At 37.6% G+C, this 19,854-nt stretch overlaps 1 protein-coding gene across 1 annotated transcript; it reads left to right on the top strand.

Annotated features, from left to right (window-relative positions):
- The first annotated feature begins 398 nt into the window (after window positions 1–398).
- On the top strand, window positions 399–17,817 carry chrnb5a (cholinergic receptor, nicotinic, beta 5a). The gene is made up of 7 exons (XM_051905380.1): window positions 399–1,061; window positions 8,165–8,310; window positions 9,989–10,033; window positions 10,309–10,418; window positions 12,274–13,234; window positions 16,370–16,512; window positions 16,724–17,817. The coding sequence occupies exons 1-7, from the start codon at window positions 998–1,000 to the stop codon at window positions 16,737–16,739; spliced, it is 1,485 nt and encodes a 494-aa protein (XP_051761340.1). The 5' UTR covers window positions 399–997; the 3' UTR covers window positions 16,740–17,817.
- Window positions 17,818–19,854: the final 2,037 nt, after the last annotated feature.

Genomic DNA, 19,854 nt, shown 5'->3' with positions numbered 1-19,854 from the left:
ACAGAATTTTTTTTTTTGTGTGTGTGTGTGAACTGATAAATAGGAACTGATTACCAGAGAATTCAAATATTCTGAATCTCTTAATAATCATATACTTTTGAGTCTGCTGATAGTTGAGTTTTTGTTTATTTTTGTTGGACTAAGACGAAAGATTAGGCTGCCTTTAAATATACTGTCTAACAACATGATGTGGTGTCCCATCAAAAAGAGATAGATAGATAGATAGATAGATGTTCAATAAATTCAATAAAACTGTTCAATAAATTACCTGTTAACAACCGTTTCCCCCACCTCGCACGGGAAACGGCGCGGTCCGTCACGTGATTCTCCAGGAGCGATGTCCCATTTGAGAATGTATCTCTATTCTCACAGATCCTTGCACTGCATCCGAAGATCACTCAGACAGGAATACATCAAACAATAACCTAGTGCAATAGTATAAAAATGTTGACGCTACCGAAGTTTGTGAGATAAAAAAGCAGAAAAAGCAGATGTGTGTGTGTGGGAGATTGAACAGTCCCATCAGAGTAACGATAGTATCAGTTCGCTTCATCGCTTAAAAGTTGGAGCCGGTGTCTACTGTCATTTATTTTCGTGTTGTCGAGAAACGTGTTTACAAATGCAACAACGGTGTTTCTTGTTAAGATATGTGTACTGACTTGATGAATGTCTTAAACGTGCTTCAAATGTAAGCGCGCGTAAGCTGACTGGAGTCTGTGGACGGGCTCGCGCTTCTCTTGCCGGACTGGAATACACTGTATTAACGCGAGCAAAACATCTGTCGATGATTGGGAGACGGCTGCTGAATACTGAGAGAGGAAGAGCAAAGCCTGGAGCACAGAGAAAAAGCCTCGTATAGCGTTAAACACACGACAGCGCCCGTCCTGGAGAGGACGGAGGACTCCTGGAGGGTGATAGTGGCCGTAGACTGGACATCACTGTGAACCTTCACCCGGGGCAGAAAGAGAGAGAGAGAGAGAGAGAGAGAGAGAGAGTGATGGGCACCATGATGGCATCAAAGTGGTTTTTATGTCCCTGTCTGATTTGGCTGTGCGTGACAAGTAAGGCATAGTTGTTTTTAAATAACACCTTTTTTAATTTATTTTATTTTTTATAGTTTGATTTATATATTTAACATATATTTAGTAATACAGGAACTAAGCATGCAGTACTTTTTATTACAGACATAGTAACATGGTGTTTTTCTTGATTCTTTGCTCTGCTCTCTCTCTCTCTCTCTCTCTCTCTCTCTCTCTCTCTCTCTCTCTCTCTCTTCCCTAATGGATGCATGAGTTCATGTGGGACACATGTGTATGGAAGACTTGTTGATTAAATTTATTTGTGTTCATTGTTCAATAAGTAGGTCAAATACTATTCTTTTGGTTTCCATGTTTCTGAAACTTCACAGAGGTGATTTGTAGTTTTTATGCTGCTTCAGAAGACCTGGAATATAGTGCTTGAGATGTATGGACTACTTTTGATGCTTTAATGGGACTTTTTGTCATTTTTGGAGCTTGAAGCCCCCTGGTCCCTATTCACCATCATGAACATTCTTTTACTTCTCCTTTTGTATTCGCAAGAAAGAAAATCATATATGTTGGATTTTTTAAAATTTATTTTTAATTTAACTTTTGAATCACATAAGCAATGAGTTTGATTTTGTCAAAAAATATGTTCAAACACACATACACACTACATGCAAACATTTAAAGCACCTTTGTAGATATTGTTGTGAAAGTATTTGAAGTTAAGACATTTTTCATGCTGAAATATTTCTCTTAGGTAGTCCATATGTCCATAGACCCTTGTAATATAAGTGGAAGTAAATTAAGTAAAATAGAGGTAAATGGAAGAGCAAATGTTTTCACAGCATTCCTCAAACTGCAAAAGATAAAATGCACAATTAATGAACTAAGTTTTAAGTGTCACATTTCAGTCCAGATGAAGATAAAGATGATTCAAAAAGGTTACAAAACAAAGTAATTATTTATTAGAACAAACTCGCATAATCCAATAGCAAGAGGTAGTCAACGTACAGCGTGTAAAGACATAAACAATACCGGACAAATAAAAAGAGCACAAGGAGGAACTTAAATATGCAATGGTGATGAGCTAATAACAAACAGCTGTGATAATTAATGAGTGTCCATGGAAACTAACAAATGGTAGGAAACTTGAACAAAGCAAACTGACGTTAAACAAACTAAAAGTCCATGAGAGTGAAACATAACATAGGTGGGACTTTGCACCATAATAGATGAAGTGAGGGAGGGGGGGTGAGGGCTTTGAAGAGGGACGAGGAGTGGGCGAAGGGCTGGATGAAGGCTGACATGCCGGCAGGAGAGACCAGGGTGGCAATGATGAAGGTAGTAGCTATGGAGGAGATGATGGTGGAAGGGCCCATGGAGGAGTGGATGGTAGGATCCAGGGAGGACCGGATGTCTGACGAGATCCCAGAGCGACCCAGGAGACGACTATGGAGGCGACCCATGGCGGCAGTGATGGAGGGATGATCCAAGGTGGTTCTTTAGCTCCGACCAACAGCACTGATGCCTGGAGATGAAGAGGCCCAGGCGGAGTCCATGAGACCGAGAGACCGAGTGACAATGAAGGACAAGAAGAGGCACAGTCCTGGCGACGAGTGGCCGAGGTGAAACCAAGGGGCAGAAGGACCAAGGCAACGCCAGTGTGAGTGAGGACCCCGGTGAAGCCTGAGGGATGGAGGAGCCTGATAGAGCCGTAGGGGTTGAGGAATGGAGCACGGCAGACAACCCGGAAGTATGTGGCAATGATGGGGTGACAACTGACCAGGGCGAAGCCGGTCGGATGAGGGAGCACAGTGGAGCCGAAGGGAAGACGGTCCCAGGTGGAGCCAAGGGGGCAAGGAGCCATGGTGGAGCCGATTGGTCGACGGCCTGAGGTGGAACTGAGGACTCAGAGGGACAAGGCAGAGCACGGGACTCCTCACGGCAGGGCAGAGCTGGGGACCCAAAGCCCCAAGGCAGGTCAGGGCTGCATGGCAGGGCTGATGGTGAGGGGCTGAATGGAGCCAGCGGAGGCAGAGCCAAAAGAAAATGGCTGGCTTCAGTGGAGTGTGCAGAAGAGGAAGGCTGGGCGATGAAGCAGGCTCTGTGATGGATAGAGCTGGTGGTGACGAAAAACACTGTGATGGACAGGAGTGGTGGTGATGACAAACTAAGGCTGGACAGGACCAGCGGACAGAGGCTAGACAGAACACAGATTAATGCAGGAGGGGACTAGTGATAGAGAAAGTTTGTGGGTTGGCAGGGTGGAAAGCACTGCATCCATTTCCCAGTCTATCAGCCATCCCTCTGTTTCCAGTTCCACTAAAACCCCCACTGACACAGATGTAATAGCTGGCTCACACACCTGGTCAGCCGGGGCCTCTGGCTTCTCTTCCGGGATGGATGTAGCTGCTGGCTCTGGCTCCTTGCTGGGCATTGACTCAGGCTTAGTCTCCGTGGCGGGAATCAGCTGGGTGATGAGCCGGCGTGATGAATACGATCCTCAACTGGATGGAACTGGAATAAATACTTTGAACGTTGCGATCCCATCGGACTTATGATAGCTACCTGAATCGTAACAAAGCACTGTTCGCCAGAGAAGAACTGGCCCCCCGACTAAGCCTGGTTTCTCCCAAGGTTTTTTTCTCCATTTTAACATCTGTTTGCCACCTGATGTCACCTGTTGGAGTTTGGGTTCCTTGCCGCTGTCGCCTTTGGCTTATAGTTGGGGACACTTGACATTTGATATTTAACAGTGCTTTGATCTGCCTGCATTGACACCATTTTCTTTAAGAGCTGCTGTGCAGCCAAAATTATATACCAGTTATCACTGTAAAGCTGCTTTGACACAATCTGCATTGTAAAAAGCACTATATAAATAACGGTGACTTGACTTGACTTGGGTCTCTCGGCCTGTGGTGGGTTCTGGCTCCTTATCCTCAGTGGACATAGGTGCTGGGTCTGGGGTGGTGACGGGTGGTGAGTGGGCTGGACGCTGGTGGCTGGATCCTCTTCTATATTGCCCACAGTAAAAGAAGATCTGTCGACCCATAGGGTGAAGTTGATGTACTTGGCCATTGTCCAGTAGGAGTTTCCTCGCGGCATTACCAGCTGGATCTCGTCGTCAAGTCCGATCCAAAACCCCTCCATGACTGTGATGTCGTCCAAAGGGCAAGGTGGCTCACGCCGACGAATTCCTCCACATACTCCTCCAAACAACGGCCAACTTGGAAGATAAAAAAACTCCACTGAGTCCCAGGGCAGCTTTGAGGTGCCACATTAAAGGATTAGTTCACTTTCAAATGAAAATTACCACATGCTTTACTCACCCTCAAAGCCATCCTAGGTGTATATGACTTTCTTCTTTCTGATGAACACAATCGGAGATATATTAATAAATATCCTGACGCATCCAAGCTTTATAATGGCAGTGAGCAGGATCAACGAGTATGAGCTGAAGAAAGTGCTTCCATCCACATCCATCCATCATAAACAACATATACTGTATATATATATATATATATATATATATATATATATATATATATATATGTATATAGTAGTGTAGTAGTGTGTTATGGTTATGCCTGTGTAATGTTATTACTATACTGTGTGAGAAGTAAGAGCACTTAGCCCTTACTAACATCCATTAACACCAGAGCAAGCATGACAAAAACACACAACCTCAGTTCACAGGCAGTTCACATAAATTACAGCCCAACCAAATAGCCACAAACACACATAAAAGTGTAAATTCTACACTGTAAAATCTACACAGTTTATTTAATTGTCATGTCATACCTCCCAGTGGACTACTTATTTGAAACAGTATTCTAAAGTGAAAAACATGATAATTCTCTAGCAATAACTGAAGTCATTGTAAGCTTTTGAGGTTTCTGTTAGGATTTCGAAAGTAATAACTCAAGTGTTACTACATCCTTTTAAAGAAATTACTGGCCATTTGGATCAGTATTCTAAAGTGAAGATGACAGTAACCCACTTGTAATGACTAAAATGCTACCAGATCTGTCAGAAGCAATTACTATCCAAAAGATAGTAAAGATAGTTTCGAGATCTCTTTCGCACTTGAACAAACAATAACACACAGAATTATGCCAAAATGCCCGTTTTGTCGAGTATCTCATAAGAGCAGTCTTAAATGAGTTAAATAACCTGAGTAATAACAGAATAAATGAGTTGTGAGAAAATTAGATTTGCGTCAGATATGCGTCATGTTCCGCAGCGGCAGGTCTTAAAGTCACAGTAGCCTAATAAACCAGTTCCCCTGTGATATCTGTTATTAATGTTAATCAAAGAACAAAGGTAACAGAGAAAATTGTAGCTTTAACAAGGATTAATCTATATTTAATTTATAAGTTATACAGTGAAGACTGTAAAGTGTTTGATAACTTTATTCAATTTCTGTATATTTCCTACCTGTTAGACAGGTAGGAGGGCCACAGGTAAATATGACATTTATAATGGGTTTATGTGAAGATTGTTTTAAGTTTACTTAAATTAAAAGTTGTTATTTTTTAAAAAGACTAATAAATGTTAAAATTGATAGATTTCAGTTATACTGTAATGTTGAATGTCTATAATCAATGTTTTTAAAAAAAATCAATTTTATAGAGACATCAGTATTAGTATCAGTGATACTGGCCTTCATTCATAAAAAGATGCCATTAAAGAAATATTTAAAATATACTGTCTTTAAGTTGTTTCTACATTAATTTGGAGAGTAACTGTGAAGTACAATATAAAAATATTAAAAACTCCAATGTTTTTATTCGTGACTAATTACAGAAGAAATGTGTGATTAATTAGTTAAATTTTTTAAGTGACTGACAGCACTAATTTTAATATATTTTAAAATGCAAAGCTGAATTTAGCTATCATTACTCCAGTTTTTAATGTCACATGATCCTTAAGAAATAATTCTAATATGCTGATTTGGTGATCAAGAAAGATTTCTTTTTATCATCGTCAGAGCTGTAGTATGCCTTCAAGAGTTTCTGACACTCAAACAATAAGACTTTACTATGAGCTTCGTTAAATTTGCGGTGCCCTCACAAAGGACCGTCTAGCATCAGGCTCGTTGTTCTAGGGGTTTGATTCTCACTTTGGGTGTGAGAGGTGTCAGGTTCAAAACCTGGACAAGCCCTGCGATTTTAGAATGAGTGGCAGGAGCAATCAGTCGGATCCTACCTCTGCAGCACTGAGCCAAACTCACATGACTGTGAAATCCCTACAGCGGGTTGTGTTCATCTGTACTTCAATGTAGCCAAGATTCAGCAAGATGACAAGGGTTTATTATATGTTGAAAATGGTTTCATTAGAAAAAGTCTTACTGAGCAAAACCTTTGAATGGTATTGTACATGGAACAGTATGATTCTACCTTGGCTTTGTTTGGAACAGACAATATTGTGTCTAAAATGTAATATAAATTGTAAAGTATTAAATTCTTGTTTATTTATAAACATGCTCATATTTTTATAAGTGGTTTTGGGTACCGATTACTGCATTTGAATTCACTGAAGCTCATATAGACATTGAAAGACTGACAAGTAGAATAAATAAAATGAATATTAGGCTTTGAATCAGATGCTGCTGCAGATGTTTTTTAAACATGTTTATAAAGCACTATGCCGGAAATGGTGGTCACACACAGATGGGTCTGAGATTAGAGGTAATAGGTCTGACACTCATTGATTGTCATTCCAGAGTTATCTATGGCTTTTGCATGGGAATATCATCATTGAAGACTGAGTTACACACACACACACACACACACACACACACACATATACAAAAAACAAACAAACACATAAACTGATATGAAGTGGATCTGGACCTTATGTTGCTTAAGGGGAAGGCTCTGCATAGCCACAAAAGCTCAAAGGTGTGTGTGTGTGTGTGTGTGTGTGTGTGCACGTGCATTTTTGTGATTTATGAGGACACAAATTTGTATAATGACATAGGTATTACACTGGTATTACTACGTAAACATGAAATATGAGAATATGAGTCCTCATATTTAAAATAGCTTTAAAAACATACTAAACATTGTTTTATTAAAAATGTAAAAATGCAGAATGTTTTCTGTGATGGGTAGGATTAGGAGTAGGGGTAGTGTAGGGGGATAGAATGTACAGTTTGTACAGAATAAAAACCATTACGCCTATGGAATGTCCTCACTAAGATAGCAAAACAAACCTGTGTGTCTGTGTGTGTGTGTGTGTGTGTGTGTGTGTTTCTTCTGGTGTGGAATGGATCATACCAATCGAGTCTGACACAATCTTGGATTCATGATGGAAACCAGGGGTGTTTGTGTGTCAGTGTTCTGTTTTGGGAGGAGGAGCAGAGTCACTGGAGATCTTATCCTACATGCAGTGGGGAGGAAATGGCGTGTGTTTGTGTGTGTGCATGTACGTGTGGTGTGTGTTTTTTGCTACAGTCTTGGCAAGTCATTGTTTTGCCATGTCATTGGCACACTCCCTCCACAACATTGGTGGGCTTATGAGTTATGATGGGATAAGATGCATAGTAAAATTTTTCTGACATGTTTGTGTTTTTGCTCTGCAGTGAAAGCAGATTACATGCAGCTTAGCAGACATTTTGGCCTTTCTCAAAAACTCAAGAACTATATATATAACTATATAAACTGTCGAGATATAGCACTGCTTTGTGACTTTGTGTCTTTCCATGAATATTTGACATTTAATGACACAATTTTAAAAGGTTTTGGCAAACAGGCATTAGATACAAAGCTAGAACAGCCTTGACGGGGTCATATCATATGTGTATTTTATTTCTTGTGATTCACTTATAATTCCATTTCCTATTATTTTTTTGCCAAAAAAGTCATAATTTAGTTTATTTATAGTAATTTATAAATAGTCAATTTAACACAATAATGTGCTGCTCAGACTGTTGAAGGATTTCCGAATGAGCTGTTTTTTTTTTTTTTTTTGCTGTTTGCTTTTAGTAAATGGTCTTACAATCTTTGATCAAGGAAAGTTTGATTTGTCATGATATGACCCATTTGCAATGTACTGATCTTCAAACATTTCTTCCCCCCCTCCCCGCCATGTGGATCTGCTTTGTGTATGTGTGTGTGTGTGTGTGTGTCTATTAGTGTGTCTTGCTGCTGATGCTGAGGAGAGGCTGGTAGATTTTCTGCTTGGTCCTGAGCGCTACAATAAACTTATCCGGCCTGCGGTCAATAAGAGTCAGCAGGTCACTATTGGCATCAAAGTCTCTCTTGCACAGCTCATTAGTGTGGTAAGTGTTTATCATACACACAGACACACAGCATCCACAAAATATCAGAGCAAAAAACTACTGACTCCAGACTTTTAAACAGTAGTGTATAAAATAGTTATATTTGAGACATCTTAAATATAAAAAATGTTTTTGACCCCAAACTTTTGAATGGTATCCAGAGCAACATAAAAAAAAAGTTTATATTAATATGAATTTAAATATTAAAAATGTATTACAAATTTAAATAAATATTAAAAATGTTCTGGCTTTAAAAAGTGCATCTAATATTCATGTCACAAGCACACAATTGCATTAGAGCTGTGGTGCAGCAGCAGTAGCATGTCCTTGACACATTAGAGACTCAAGGTACATTCAGACTGACAGGTAAATTCACTTTGACACTGTGTTCTAACCAGGCATAATGCCACAAAGTGACAAGCAACAAAACAATTTGTTTCTATATTTGTCCTGTTACACTGTGTATCCCTACCCACTGCAAAATCTCATTTATTCAACTCTGTGCTTCAGACAGCTGTATATTAAACAGCAAATACATTCAGACTGACTTACACTCATTGTGAGGATGCTGGAACCCTGCCGTGTCACGTCTGATGTGCTCACATGGGTGATGCAGGTTTGAGTCTGGATTGTGTCATATCCTGATCCCATCATATCCTTGTCACACCACCCAATAAACTTTCTGTTCCCTTTTTCACTGTTGCATACAAACTTGGGCTGTCAAGCGTTTAAAATTTTTAATCTAATTACATGATGTGCCGAATTAATCTAGTTAATCGCAAATTAATCACACATCAAATTTCGCTGAGATATTACCCCCAAAAGATAATTTAAAGTCATTATTTTGTTAAATGAGAAAAGCATCAAATAGACATTACAAAAAGCAGCTTTAGAAAGAAATATTTTATCTGATTCAACATAGTAATTCAAAAGTCTGGGGTCAGTAAAAGAAAATATTTTGAGAAATGTCGCAGAAATGTGTGTGTGTTTTTTTTTTTTTTATATATATACAATGGAAGTCAGTAACCAATGGTAACCAAAATAGTTTGGTTACCAACATTCTTGAAAATATCTTCTTTTATGTTTTGGAAAAGAAAGAAAGTCATAAAGGTTTGAAATGACATAAGGGTGAGTAAATGATGACAGAATTTTATTTAATTTTTTTTTTATTAATATGAAAATAAGAAATTATTTTTTTTAAAGAAATTATACGCTAAATAAGAAACAAACTGTGGTAAATGTCTAAATGAGTAAGTCATTGCACAACATGTTCTGAGATGCACAACAGTTCTGCTGTGACTTTATAAGTAATATTTTCGTTGGCAAAATTGAGCAAAAAGACAATATTGTGTCTAAAATATGAAACAATATTAACTTCTTATTTATTAAACTCTTATATAAAATCAGTATCACATTTGCACTCGTGCTATTCGGGATAAAAACAGCACTTGTGTGTCGTGTCGGGTGTGATATTGCTTAACTATATCATATGATAATATGAGAAAAAAATCATACAAGAAAATTTTTGCCCCTTTATCTTGAATTTTAGGGGCATTCTAACTGCATTCTATAGTATAGGCTACATCAAGCAGTGAATTGTTGCCCTGCATCATGTTCATCACCTCTATGAAGATGACAACCCTAATACAAACACATGCAATGTTCTGTTTTTTTACAGAATGAGAGGGAACAAATCATGACAACAAATGTGTGGCTGACTCAGGTAAGCTCACCTGCTGTGCCTGTGTACTCATCTGGATAGTGTTATAAAACACAGTCAAAGCTGTCCAATACATGAGTGCACACACACACACGCTCATGTTAAAATTCAATTATAGTTCACTTTTAGGTCATTTCTGTTGCGTGATGGAAAATCCCGTTTAACTGAGTGAATGCATTTAGCTATTCTGTTTTAAATGAATTTAGCACATTGTCTGACTCATTTTCAACAGTTTTTTTTTCAACAGCATTTTCAACCACATTCTACTTTTTCTGTAGGAATGGAATGACTACAGACTGGTGTGGGATCCGAATGAGTACGAGGGCATCAAAAAACTACGAATACCATCACGGCACATCTGGCTCCCTGATATAGTACTCTATAACAAGTATGCCATAACTGTGACTACTTATATATATATATATATATATATATATATATATACACACATACAAACAAACAAACAAACAAACACAGACTTCCTTTCAAACATAAAAGTCTCTTATGCTCACCAAGGCTGCATTATAAATACAGTAAAACAGTAATATTGAGAAATATTATTATTTAAAATAATTGTTTTTAATATATTTTATTTATTCATGTGATGGCAAAGCTGAATTTCCAGCAGCCATTACTTCAGTCTTTACTGTCACATTATACTTTTCTTATTATTATCAATGTTGAAAACGGTTGTGCTACTTAATATATTCATGGAAACCATAGTGCATTTTTCTTTTCAGTTTTCTTTGATGAATTCAAAAGAACAGCATTTATTTTATTTATTTATTTTTTTTTTGTAACAATGTAAAAGTCTTTACTGTCACTTTTGATCAATTTAATGAATCCTAGCTGAATAAAGAGAAAAAAAATCTTACTGACCCCAACATTGAGGGTTCAGAAGGCTTACTTGATGTTTACATCCTTATTGTTAAGCACTGAAATACTGTATATACTTACATTTAGTATAGTTATATAATAGTCAAGTCTCTAATGCGTACCACAACATCTGATTCTTAATATTTTATTTGGAATAGCTTGGAGCAGTAGCTTTGGAAACAGTTATTATTACCTCACTAATGTGTGTTCACAGTTGTTCTCAGTTTTTATTAAGGCCATAAGCCGTGTAAACTTTTGGGATGTTTTGAGGCTTTGATGCACAGTCATTATTTAGTGACAAACTCAATACAACAAGCAAGCTGTCACTGTTCCAAGAGACTGGCTAATTATGCTAAAGAGTTGCCAAAAGCAAAAGCAGTCGCCTCCCTTGATGCTGTTCGTTCACGACAAAGCTCAGAAGAATGAAGAAAAAAAATAAGATGAATGACAAGCAAAAATGTTTAAACTGTTTGATCTAGGTCAGATGTATGTTCCTAGTAGAAGCATTGTGTATAATCCCCATTTTAGCTGATAAAAATGGAGGATGCACTTGCACATGTTCATTGCTTAAATGGATAAATTGGGTGGGATGAGACTTTAATTTGCTTAAGAGGCATTTCCTCATGTAAAGAGACACTGGTGCATGTAATCCTTTGCTAAAATAAGCATTGTATTTCTATGCTAATTTTAATTAAAAAGCTGTACACTAACAATTTTCAAAAGGCACAGAGAAAGAGAGAGATCCTGGATTAAATATCTGTTAATTAATGCATATTAATCAGGAACTGTGTGTGATGAGGATATGTTTTCATCGTCTCATATATATGGGTTTTAAAATGTTTAGCATAATAATTTTTAACACACCAAATGTTATATTACTACAGTTTCATCACTATTATTTTATTAGATTGACAGCTGTAATTAAAAAAAAAAAAAAAAAACCTCAAATACTCTAATAGTGGGCATAAAAACATACACTAACTTAATATGTCAACTTAATACCATATAAATATTCTCTAAATAATACTTTAAAAATTTGTTTTGGTTTTAGTACAATTTTTAAGACATAATATAATTTAGAAATCAAACATTATTTAGAATGCATTTTTTTGGGGGGAGAAAACAACTATTTTTCACACAGTATAAAAAGGACTTTATTAATAAATATATATTGCTGCCGTTGTTGTTTTTTTTTTTTAAAGAAGGGTGTCCCTTACAAAGAGATATTCATATTTGGCGATGGGTGCATCAAAAAGTTTAAAAACCCCTCTGCCAGTGAATGCATTTTGCCACTGTAACACACTTTATGCTTTTTATCCAGTGTACACTTGATCTATATTTAGAATGTATATTCTGTTCTTTTACAGTGCAGATGGGGTGTATGAAGTATCATTTTACTGCAATGCAGTTGTCTCCAACACCGGTGACATTTTCTGGCTCCCTCCTGCCATCTACAAGAGCGCCTGTGCTATTGAAGTCCGCAACTTCCCCTTTGATCAACAGAACTGCACGCTTAAATTTCGTTCCTGGACCTACGACCGCACAGAACTCGATCTTGTCTTGACGTCCGATTTTGCCAGTCGTGATGACTACACACCCAGCGGCGAATGGGATATTGTGTCACTCCCTGGCAGAAAAAACGAAGACCCCAATGATCTCACATACCTGGATGTCACATACGACTTTGTGATAAAGCGTAAGCCTCTCTTCTACACGATTAACCTCATCATTCCATGCGTCCTCATTACTTCTCTTGCAATTCTGGTTTTCTACCTTCCTTCAGACTGTGGGGAGAAGATGACACTTTGTATTTCAGTTCTTCTGGCTCTTACTGTGTTTCTGCTACTGATTTCGAAGATCGTTCCACCAACATCACTGGCTGTTCCATTAATAGGGAAGTATCTGATGTTTACGATGGTGCTGGTCACATTTTCTATCGTGACGAGTGTGTGTGTGCTCAACGTGCACCACCGTTCTCCATCAACCCACCGTATGCCTGAGTGGGTCAAGCGTGTGTTCCTGCATAAGCTTCCTGCTTTCCTTCTAATGCGGCGACCGGGAAGGTCTAATGTACGGGAGAGGTTTCGAAAGAAAAACCAGCAGAAATCGTTTTCCTCTGATGCAAAAAGCATTAGGTTGGATGGAGACTCATTCTTCTTAAGTGATGACCCTGGACGTGTGTGCGGGGCCTGGAGGGTCGGTGACCTTCCTGAGGGGTCAGACTTCAGGCAGAGAGTTAAAGTCAGACATGACCAAGATGTGGATGAGGCCATAGAAGGTGTGAGGTTCATTGCTGAACATATGAAGATCGAGGATGATGATGAAGGGGTGAGAAGTGGTTTTGAGTTTTATTGATTTATTGGCTTATTGAGGCTGCTTTCACACTGGCAGTTTAGTTCGAAACAGGGCACGGTTTGCGTGAAAAATTGGTTATGTGAAAGCTGTCTTGTGGACCCGGGAGCTCAAGACTAACAGCCAGATTTACTAACAGCTTGCGCCAGCGCAAAACCTCTTTTGCCGTTAAAAAACTACTGTCGGGATTTACTAAAGACACGCAGTGCAAAATTAGTTGTTTTTGTGGCTGACCTTATTGCATATCCATTTGTAAAAGTTTCCCTTTCAGGCACAAAATTTATGGGAGGAGAGTATTTAAATGAATCACACAACGCGATTTACTAATGTTTGCGCTAGTCAATTTACTTGTATTTACGCCCTTATTTAACGCCCATGTCTTAACCCATTTTGCGACATGGCTGCAATTATTGCTGCTAGGAGGAGACACCGCAGAGAACAGAGAGCGCATGGTAGAAGGGACAAAATATTTTCCACTCGTATTAATTTATTTGGAATGCCAGAGGAAGACGCTATCTGAACATATTGTTTGCCAAGCCATGTTGGCCTATATATATATATATATGTGTACGTGTTTGTCAGATTACATGTAACAAGTTGTGCCTGTGTCGACCCGCACCTGATGAGCATCAGCGCTGCTTATTTGCAACCCAACGCTAATTTGCACTGCCCTTGGTAGATTGCGTTGGTCATTATGTAAATTATTTGACTGCGTCTGTGTTCTTTAATTTGCCCGTTAGTAGTAGATCACTCACAAAACTTGCCACTCCCATCGGCGCATTTGTGGAATTGTGCTCTCACGATAATTTGCCCCATTTAAATTTGGCCCTAACTGTAGAAAGTGATCTGAGCTTGGTTGCACTGGTACTGTGGTGTGAATCATGTGAATGTGAAAGAAACTCTGACTCGGGTCCGCACTTGTTCAGGAAGTGAAGTAACCTGCACATTGCGTTTTAGCCTATGATGATGTCATTAGTTCAACAAAATACACAGTAGGGGATGACCGTGATGATGATTTACCTGGGATATGGGTAAGAGTGTGCGTGCAGAGTATACTCTCAGAAAAAAAAGGTACAAAGCTGTCACTGGGGCAGTACCCTAAGACACAAAAGTGAAAAGGTACATCTTTGTACCTTATTTACATAGTAAATACTAATGTGTGTTCACTGAATTACATAGATTCAGACCACAGCAAACGTGCTCAGTGTGAAAGCCCCCTAAATGAATGGTTTGCTAGTAGTTTGCAAATTTTAATTAGACAAAACAACCAGGATCTACACAACAGCCTCTTAAATGTCTACAAACACTCAAGTTAAGCTCAAGTGTTTAAAAAGAGCATAAGTAAACCAATATCCTTAAAAAAGTTTCAATATAACAGATAAATAACATAATGTTAAATTAAATTAAATAGTTAAAGTTAAATAGTCAAAGCCTACTTGCACTGGATGTGCTGGTTTAAGCATCATCATTTGCTGCAGCCATGTATCTCTATGCTTCTCATGTATGAAACACCTGCGATTCACAACTACGAGCTAATGCACTCCTATTCATGTAAGTAGCCTTGTTGACAAGTTTGGATGAGTAAGGGCAAAACGCACAAGATATAGTACCTGTAGATGGCGATATTGCTTCTTTTGTAGCAAAAATAAACTGCTGCAGAAAAAGTTAGGTGCCATGCAAAATGTAAGCATTTCTCTTACTCATCACAAATGTACTGGAGTAAAGAGTACATATGCTTGAAAAATGTAATCAAGTAAAGAGCACAAATTAATATTTTTGATACTTAGTCAAACTACAAAGTACAGTAACTAATTACATTTATAATATTACATATAGGAACTTTAGCCGCTTTTCCACCGTCGGGCCGAACGGTTCTTAGAATGGTAAGGAATGGTTCCAGTTGTGTTCCCTTTTGAGCCTGGTACGGCACGATTACAACTGTACCAGCTGGCCCGGATAGGCACGGAATGGAAAAGCGGCTTTGTCACACATCGGTCGTTCAAAGCACGTTGATTAATACTGTCATTAATGATGTCACACAGGTAATAATAACTTCTGATTATATAACTTTGATAACTTCTGCTAATTAATCGGTTTGAGATCAAATTAATATCAGATTATTGCTGTAAATAATTACCATCACATCTGAAACTACTTTGCAATTTTTGTTCTCTGTTGTTTTACTTCTTTTGTTTGATTCCAATGTGGGAATCAATTCCAATGTACATCAATCCAGGGTTCCCCTGGGGTTCTACATGTTCCTGGATCAACATGTTTGTTGATCCTGGAACAACATTCCAACCAACCAATATTCCAATCAGATCTGAGGGACAAGTTTACAGTTTATGTCAAGTTTAGGTTTACAACCAGGGTTAGGTACTTCTACATCAGTGTTATTCACATATAATTTTCCTCAGATTTTAGGGATAAGTTATGGCTAGGGTTATGTTTAGGGGTAGGGATAAGGTTAGGACTAAACTTTCGGACAGGGATGTTGTTTCATGTTCAACAAAACATGTTGATCCAGGAACACATGCACATGCACACGTGCACTCTTCAAAATTGCCACACTCTCTTGGCAAACTAAAAGACATTAAATGAATTAAATGTATATAGAATGAAAGACATGAATTTTGTCAGTAGAATTTTAAAATAATCATTAATGAAAGAAATCTGTTATCACATTTTGTTTGTTTAGTATTGTTGTGTAATGTGCCAATTGTTAGACTGTATTTATGCTTCCTCTAAAAAGACTGGAAAGTTTTTTTTTTTTCTGTGTAAACACTTTATACAGTAATGTATTCATAAGTATTTATTATTGAAAATATCTCATAAATTGTTAATGAAATTGTATTTGATTTTTCCAAATATTTATCCCTTACACATACTGAAATAATCATTAATGGAACCATTAAAAAATAGTTAATTCTTTACAATTCCCATCCCTTGACATGGGATACCATACGTCTGAAGTGTGCAACCAAATACCAGGCATGAAAACGCTTTCAAAGCTTTACAAACCACTCAGGGTTAAGCCCATCCCTAATTCCCCCATGACTATGCATATATGTAATTTTAATTAATGTGTTTTCGCTTGCATGTGTCATGCAGATCATTGAGGACTGGAAGTATGTAGCCATGGTGATCGACCGGCTCTTCCTCTGGATTTTTATCCTGGTGTGTGTCGTCGGCACACTCGGACTCTTTGTTCAGCCTCTCTTTCAGAGTTACAACACCCCCGTGGCAGAGGAAGTGTGAGTCACATCTTTCTTTCTCTACTCCTTCTCTTTAATTCATGATAGAGGAGTGTTTGGAGGCCAGTGCCTTCCGGAGTTTTGTAAACTTGCATTTAACAATAACGTCACCTTCAAAGTTTACTGACGTTTACTGATGCATCTGCTTCTTTCTTTACCTCCTTGCCTTTTCCCATGGTGTTCTTCTCTTTCCTTTGTCTTCCTTTTGCAGATATGGGGATTTCTAAAATATCTGCTGAATGACCCTGTGACTTTTGGACATAACTGTTGACCAAGTTTTGACATATCACAAACACAAATCCACATTATTGTTGTGGCAGAACATAACCATTGTGGGGCGAATTCACTAAACTGTTGCACTTTAGCTCTGGTGTTTCAGTTCAAACATATGAATCTTATTCACAAACCACCCACAATCCAGTTTAAGCAGGTACAAAATAGCATTTTGCATTTAAATTCATTATTTTCCATGCAAACCACCTTTCTATGCAAATTATTAGGCTTCTTATAGAATATGTATTAAAATGAGTGCTGTGTGCCTGGTACATTTAACGTTGCGCTATTATCGACCTTGGAAAGCAAAATGTAAACACAATTTTATGTAAAACAGATATTTGTTTGCATTTGCTACTGAACATGATAGCAGTAAATTATCAAATGATGATTCATTGGAGTAGAGTGTTATAATAAGCCATAAAATCAGCCATTATCTGATTTGAATAATTCCTTTAGATGTAAGTGAACACATCAGCTGGTTCAATTCCTTGTTAGTGAATATCCTCCATGTGTCACAAACTCACTACACTATCAAAGCTATAAACCAATGATTCTGTTTCTTTAGTTAAGAATTTCTCATTTGAACAATTAATAGCATCATATGACAGCTGTCAGTGCCACTCAGTCGACATCTTTGCAGCCAAATTGTTGTATAACTATAATATTTCTATGTTTTATGTAGTGTTCACTTTTATATTTTTTCAAGGCACACATTCACTTCTATCAAAGAAGGTTTACAGGGTTTCAAGAGCAGGATGATTATCGGAGACCTTGATACAAGGACTAATTTTCTAAGATGTTTTCCTCCTTGCTTGACCTCACACAATTGCATTGACACACAAACTGTAGTTCACTCAATATTGTTTGATATGAACATTTGATTATTGGCTATGAGTGGTATTCCGGAAATAAATCACATTTTAATTGCCTTAAAAGAAGGTTTCATGCTGTGATGGAAAAGCACTTCACCACAACATTATGATCAACAGACTTTTCAAACTAAGCATTGTAATTAAAAAAATATTACAATAAAACATTTTTCCTTCATTTCTTTCATTGTTGCTTTTTATGTGAGAACAGTTTCTTTATCTCACCTTTTCTGTTCCTTTCTTTCTCTTAATGCACATTCAACTTTTAAGTCCATTTGCAGAGTAAACTTGCAATCCCTGGTAGACAATCCTCCATTATTGATATATGGTTTATATATCATACATACACTGATGGGTATTTGTGTCCTCATAGTTACTAATACAAAGACAAACTTTTAACCTTTTAACTGATACTTCAATAACATGCAGGTGCTGGGTAACAGAATGAATGTAGATGCCTTCGCTAATCTTTTCTTTAACATTAGCATGGAAAATATTCCATTACCATGGAAACCACTAAGACATGGGAGTGCTGTTTATTGTAAAGTAGTCTTCCTGTAAAGGGATAAACTCTTAAAGTGGTAACTCTTAAAGCAACAGCTTAATCCTTTCAAATATTACCATGAATGTGTGATTACATTATTAGAATTGCTTTTAATATTATTTGTTTCATTTTGGCACCCTTATATACAGTATAATTCTGTGTACATAATATTCCTCAAAAATAAATGTTTATTTAACCTTGTAAAGCCTGAAATATGAATAATAGCCAGAAAAATCTAAATTTTAAAAATGGAACAGTTAAAGGATTAGTTCACTTTAAAATGAAAATTACCCCAAGATTTACTCACCCTCAAGCCGTCCTAGGTGTATTTGACTTTCTTCTTTCTGATGAACACAATCAGAGTTATATTAATAAATATCCTGATGCGTCCAAGCTTTATAATGGCAGTGAACGGGACCAACGAGTATGAAGCTCAAGAAAGTGCATTGGCTGTATCCATCCACCATAAACGTACTCCACACGGCTCAGGGGGGGTAAATAAAGGCCTTCTGAAGCAAAGCAATGCATTTGTGTAAGAAAAATATCCATATTTGACATTTATAAATTAAAATATCTAGCTTCCACCAGGACCGCCTTCCGTATTCAACTTTCGAAGAAAGTGTAACAACTCTCAAAGTTCAAAACGCTTACGCTACGTCCTAAGCTTTCCGTATGCAACTTACGTAAGTAGAATACGGAAGGCGGTCTGGCAGAAGCTAGATATTTTACTTTATAACTTATTAAATATGGATATTTTTCTTACACAAACATATCGCTTCACTTCAGAAGGCCTTTATTAATGCCCCGGAGCCGTGTGGAGTACATTTTTGATGGATGGATGCACTTTCTTGAGCTTCATACTTGTTGGTCCCCTTCACTGCCATTATAAAGCTTGGTTTTATGATCAAAGATCTGTAGTTTTAATTTTGGGGGGCAAAACATATAATGCAACACATTAGAATGATGATTGAGAGATGTACAAATAAACATTCCTCAAAAGCCTGATGTATTATATTTGATACACATTTTAACGTGATATTTATTAAAAATTTATAATCAAGTAAACCTAAGTTGCTTCAGTCCAGTAAGTGTTCATCCTGAAATATTACTCACAATATTATTCTTTATTGTTTACTTTATGAAAAGATTTCACAGCAAAAAGACACGTGTACCACAGCCTAGTTTTTGTTGTTGTTGTTTTTGTTTTTCAGCAAAGCGATCATGTTGATAATTTAGAGGCATATCATATTTTGCATATCAAATGTGAAACAATAGGCTTTATGGGGTTACAGCACATAGAATATGAATGGAATTATGGGATTTTTTTCAAGGTCTGACTTCCAGGAATAGCTGATGTTCTAACTGAAATGCACCCACAATGGTGGTTGATGAGCCACTCAATGTGCTCTGAGCAGTGATGATATCTGGAATGTAGCCTTTGTTACTGAAAACCTGTCTTACTGTGCTTGGAAAATGCCTAAATGTATTCCTAATGATCACTGAATTTGTGGGAATGCAAGATTGGGATCCCTGCCATCAGGCAGCATGCTAGACAAATTAACCATCTAAGTGAAAATTGGTATCAGCATTTGACCCAATGAGACAAAGTCCAAAACTGGAATGCATCAAAACTGTCCTCACATCCATTAACTC

The sequence above is a fragment of the Ctenopharyngodon idella genome, chromosome 1, assembly GCF_019924925.1.
Source record: "Ctenopharyngodon idella isolate HZGC_01 chromosome 1, HZGC01, whole genome shotgun sequence".
NCBI lineage: Eukaryota > Metazoa > Chordata > Actinopteri > Cypriniformes > Xenocyprididae > Ctenopharyngodon > Ctenopharyngodon idella.
This window is presented reverse-complemented; position numbering and strand designations above follow the sequence as displayed.